Source organism: Morone saxatilis, unplaced genomic scaffold (genome assembly GCF_004916995.1).
Source record: "Morone saxatilis isolate NCDOM2014 unplaced genomic scaffold, NCSU_SB_2.0 Contig14, whole genome shotgun sequence".
Lineage (NCBI taxonomy): Eukaryota > Metazoa > Chordata > Actinopteri > Moronidae > Morone > Morone saxatilis.
In genome coordinates, this window is record NW_023339696.1 from 15,191,142 (window position 1) to 15,194,742 (window position 3,601).

General features: G+C 38.4%; 2 protein-coding genes across 2 annotated transcripts in view; one reads left to right on the forward strand and one right to left on the reverse strand.

Annotated features, from left to right (window-relative positions):
* LOC118323661 (hemoglobin subunit alpha-1-like) overlaps nt 1–416 on the forward strand; it is an 11,598-nt gene extending 11,182 nt beyond the window's left edge. The window contains exon 3 of the mRNA XM_035655705.1: nt 216–416. Coding sequence (XP_035511598.1) covers nt 216–344 — 129 coding nt within the window. The 3' untranslated portion in view covers nt 345–416. The remainder of the gene's footprint in view (nt 1–215) is intronic.
* Nucleotides 417–1,517: 1,101 nt separating this feature from the next.
* LOC118323659 (hemoglobin subunit beta) lies at nt 1,518–2,209 on the reverse strand (the record flags this gene model as incomplete). The annotated part of the gene is given in 3 exon segments (XM_035655702.1): nt 1,518–1,636; nt 1,734–1,956; nt 2,079–2,209. Coding segments are annotated over 3 exon segments (434 nt in total), but the record flags the coding sequence as incomplete, so codon positions are not given.
* Nucleotides 2,210–3,601: the final 1,392 nt, after the last annotated feature.

The following is a 3,601-nucleotide window of genomic DNA, read 5'->3' on the forward strand; positions in this document are numbered from 1 at the left end:
GTAAATTCGAGTTAAAACACAGACTTTGCTTATCCCGTGCGAATGCGCCGCACGAAACACAGACGTGGTGGGGTAATCACTAAATCACACGAGGTCACCAGGTAATACTAGTCCCGTGCGAATAGGGCTTCATACACTAATGTACTATTATTACATACTTAACGATTCTTTTAGTACTGGCGATTGGATTAAGTGTCATTATTCTATTTTGACAGATTCTGGCTCACAACATCCTTGTGGTCATGGCCATCATGTTCCCCGCTGACTTCACTCCTGAGGTCCATGTGGCTATGGACAAGTTCCTGGCTGCTCTGGCTCTGGCACTGGCTGAGAAATACCGATAAACAGCAGGAGCAGGAGCAGATGATGCACAGCAGCATGGGCTTGGATGCACTCTGTCAGTCTGAATATCAATAAAAGAGCAAATGCAATTAAACAGTTTGTGTGGAGTAATTTTTTATCGTGAATGTTTAAAAGTGTGTCAAGTCAGGTCAACAGCATGCATATTATCATTTTAGTGGAATTTGAATTGGTATAACGCATGTCAACCACGGTTCAACAATATTACTTTAAACAAAACAGACAAAAGAATTCGCACAACAACATAAACACCCTATTTTAATCGACCAGAATGAGTGCAAATGAATAAAAGACTTAATAGTGCAGACACTACTATTGCAACAAGATACTATAGGTCAGGGGTCAAGGGTCAAGTGCCATTTTAAAATTTACTTCTCAATCAGTGGGTCATGTCAACATTAAGATTAACATTAAGTATGACACAACACCCTACAAATGTAAATGTTCAAAGGATCTGAGTTGAAATTATATTACAGCCCTGAGTTGCAACTCTCTTTATATCTATCTATAACTATATACTGTATATATATAACTATATATATCTATAACTATATATAGTGGCAGTAATATAATTTCTCTCTCTCTCTCTCTCTCTCTCTCTCTCTCTATGTATATACTTTCTCCTTTCACTCACCTTAAAGGTTTTGAAGGATAATTATAGTAAAAATGTATTCTGATAAGTGACTCTTTATATAATAATCATTATTTTGTTGCAAAGTACAAGTTTTTTGTACAAATTTGATCTTGCTTCCAAACGTTTGGCCTGTAGTGTATATATAGATATATCCATTAAGACAACATTAAAATATCTGAGTTTAAATAATGTTACAGCCACTGGTCTATTAACTCCCCTTACAGTGACTTACAGTGCAAGATTTTTGTGCTTTACTTGAACATGTTGTTATTATTGGTATTGAAGCTTTAAATGGATTTAAATACTTCTTCCACCACTGAACATACGTAAATATATATCGAGGATAAAACTTTTACAATTTCAATTGTATGCATTCTAATTTGACCATAAATCCAGGCAGAGGAACACACAACTTGTTGAATATGCTTATTGTTTTATTTATTTATGCTCTTGAGACATGATAGAAATAATGCTTTTTCACAAATGATCAGCATGTAATGGTCTTCTTTCTCTCTAGTGGTATTGCCTTCCCAGGGAGGACACCACCACGGCCAGGAACTTCTGAAAAGCTGCCTGGACATCACCAGTGAAGTCTTTACCCAGCTTTGCAGCAACCACAATGGTCAGGCAGTCAGACAACAGCTGCAAGACAACAAGCATCAGAAAACATTAACATGAAATGCGTTTGTGGAATAATGGTTGAATATGGATAACAATAGTTAAAGCTCCACAACTTTACCTTGAAATTGTCAGGGTCCACGTGCAGTTTCTCGGAGTGCAGCACGCTCAGTTCTGCATATGTGGCCTTGATGTCGTCCATGTTCTTCACAGCCCGGTCCAGACCGTGGAGGACAACTTTTCCGTGAGCTGCAACCATCGGATTTGCAGTGATAGCAGCGGCGTTGTAGAGGTTTCCAAAGTTGCCGAAATACCTCTGAGTCCAGGGGTAAACGACCAGACACCTGAGGGAACATGCAAAAACATGTAGTATAACTCGAAATTGTTACAATAATGCATAATTAGGCTACTTCTTTTTGCGCATTCATGTTAAGGAGAAAATACAACAACAGAGAAAATCTTTCACCTGGAAAGGGCTGCAGGTCCCACGACCTCATAGTCCATCTTGGAGAAGATGTCCTGGATGGTGGCGCGCTCGAAGTCTGTCCATTCGACCATTTTGCCGGCTGTAGATTTGTTTTACGAGTCCTGTGTGGGCAATGACCAGATGCTACTTTTAAAAGAATCCTTTCACTCCTCCCAAAACATGCTATTGGATGGAGTAGGGCAGTGGGTTGGCCAAGTATAGCTACGGATTTCCAAAAATGATAAGAAAATGACAAATCTGCACTGCTTAGATTGTATATGAAGCGGAGGAAATAGATATTGCTGGGTGTGTGAATTCATGCAGTAAAAAGAAGATCTAAGCTGGCAATACTAAAACGAAATACGGTTTAAAAATGGGGCCAGATTCTTACGAATTTTTTGAAATGCTTGAAAAATGACAAATTTTACTTTCTAAATACCTTTAGTAGTATTATTTATTCTCAAACTTGTAACTATCTTTTACATTAGGACTGCAATACTGCAATATTCGGATTGAATTCGAATTTAAATGAAATCACATCAGCTTTCTGTCTGACAGTATTAACGAGCCTACGTTTTTCTGGTCTTCTGGCCATTCAAAGTGCTTTACAACACTTGTCACATTCATTTACACAAACATGCATACACTGATGACAGAGACTGTCATGCAAGGAGCCAACCTGTTCATCGGGTTAGGGGGTCGATAGCTTCCTATCTAAAGCAATTTGGGGTTAAGTATATTCTGTCAAAAACAGTCCAAGGACACTTCTAATGGATTGGGGGAGCCGGAAATCGAACCATAGACCCTCCAATTCTTATAAAACAACCTGAGCTCCCCCTAACGTGGATCTAATAAATGATATCCAAACTTGAGGTAATAAATCCAGTAGAGGGCGCTCCTACGCGTCAGGGAAACTGACCTCTGCATGACCGGTTCAAGTTGAGGATAATGCAGACCAAGATAAATGATGTTTGTAAAATCACAACTGACAAACCTTCTTTGAGATCAGTTTAGTTTTTGCATTTATGTATCGATCTATGGTTTACACAACAAAAAAATACTTCGGTATGACTTAGACGGTAATTATCATTTGACATCATTGTAATCATGTTAAAAAAAAATAATATCTGTCTATCTATATGTGCATTTGTTTCCCTCCCAGCTCACTTTCGATGTTAAGACATTAAAGTTATATATACATATAGTGATTTACATTATTTATGGGTGTACCCAAGTTTTATTTTTCTGTTGCAACAGAATGGTGGCTTATAAGGGTGGCTTATTTTACGCCACGCTGTAAATAATGGTGGGCACAAAGGTAACCATATGAAGGGAGATATACTCAAGATTGGGCAACAAGGACAACTGACAACATACAGTATGTGTAATGACAGAAACAGTCTTTGACTTAAGAACTCCTTTGTCCCTTATGCCATCATACTCTACATCTCCTCACTCAGGGGGAGGAGGAAATAGGGTAAAGAGGACAGAAGGGAAGGAGTGGTAGCACTGTGCAATAATAA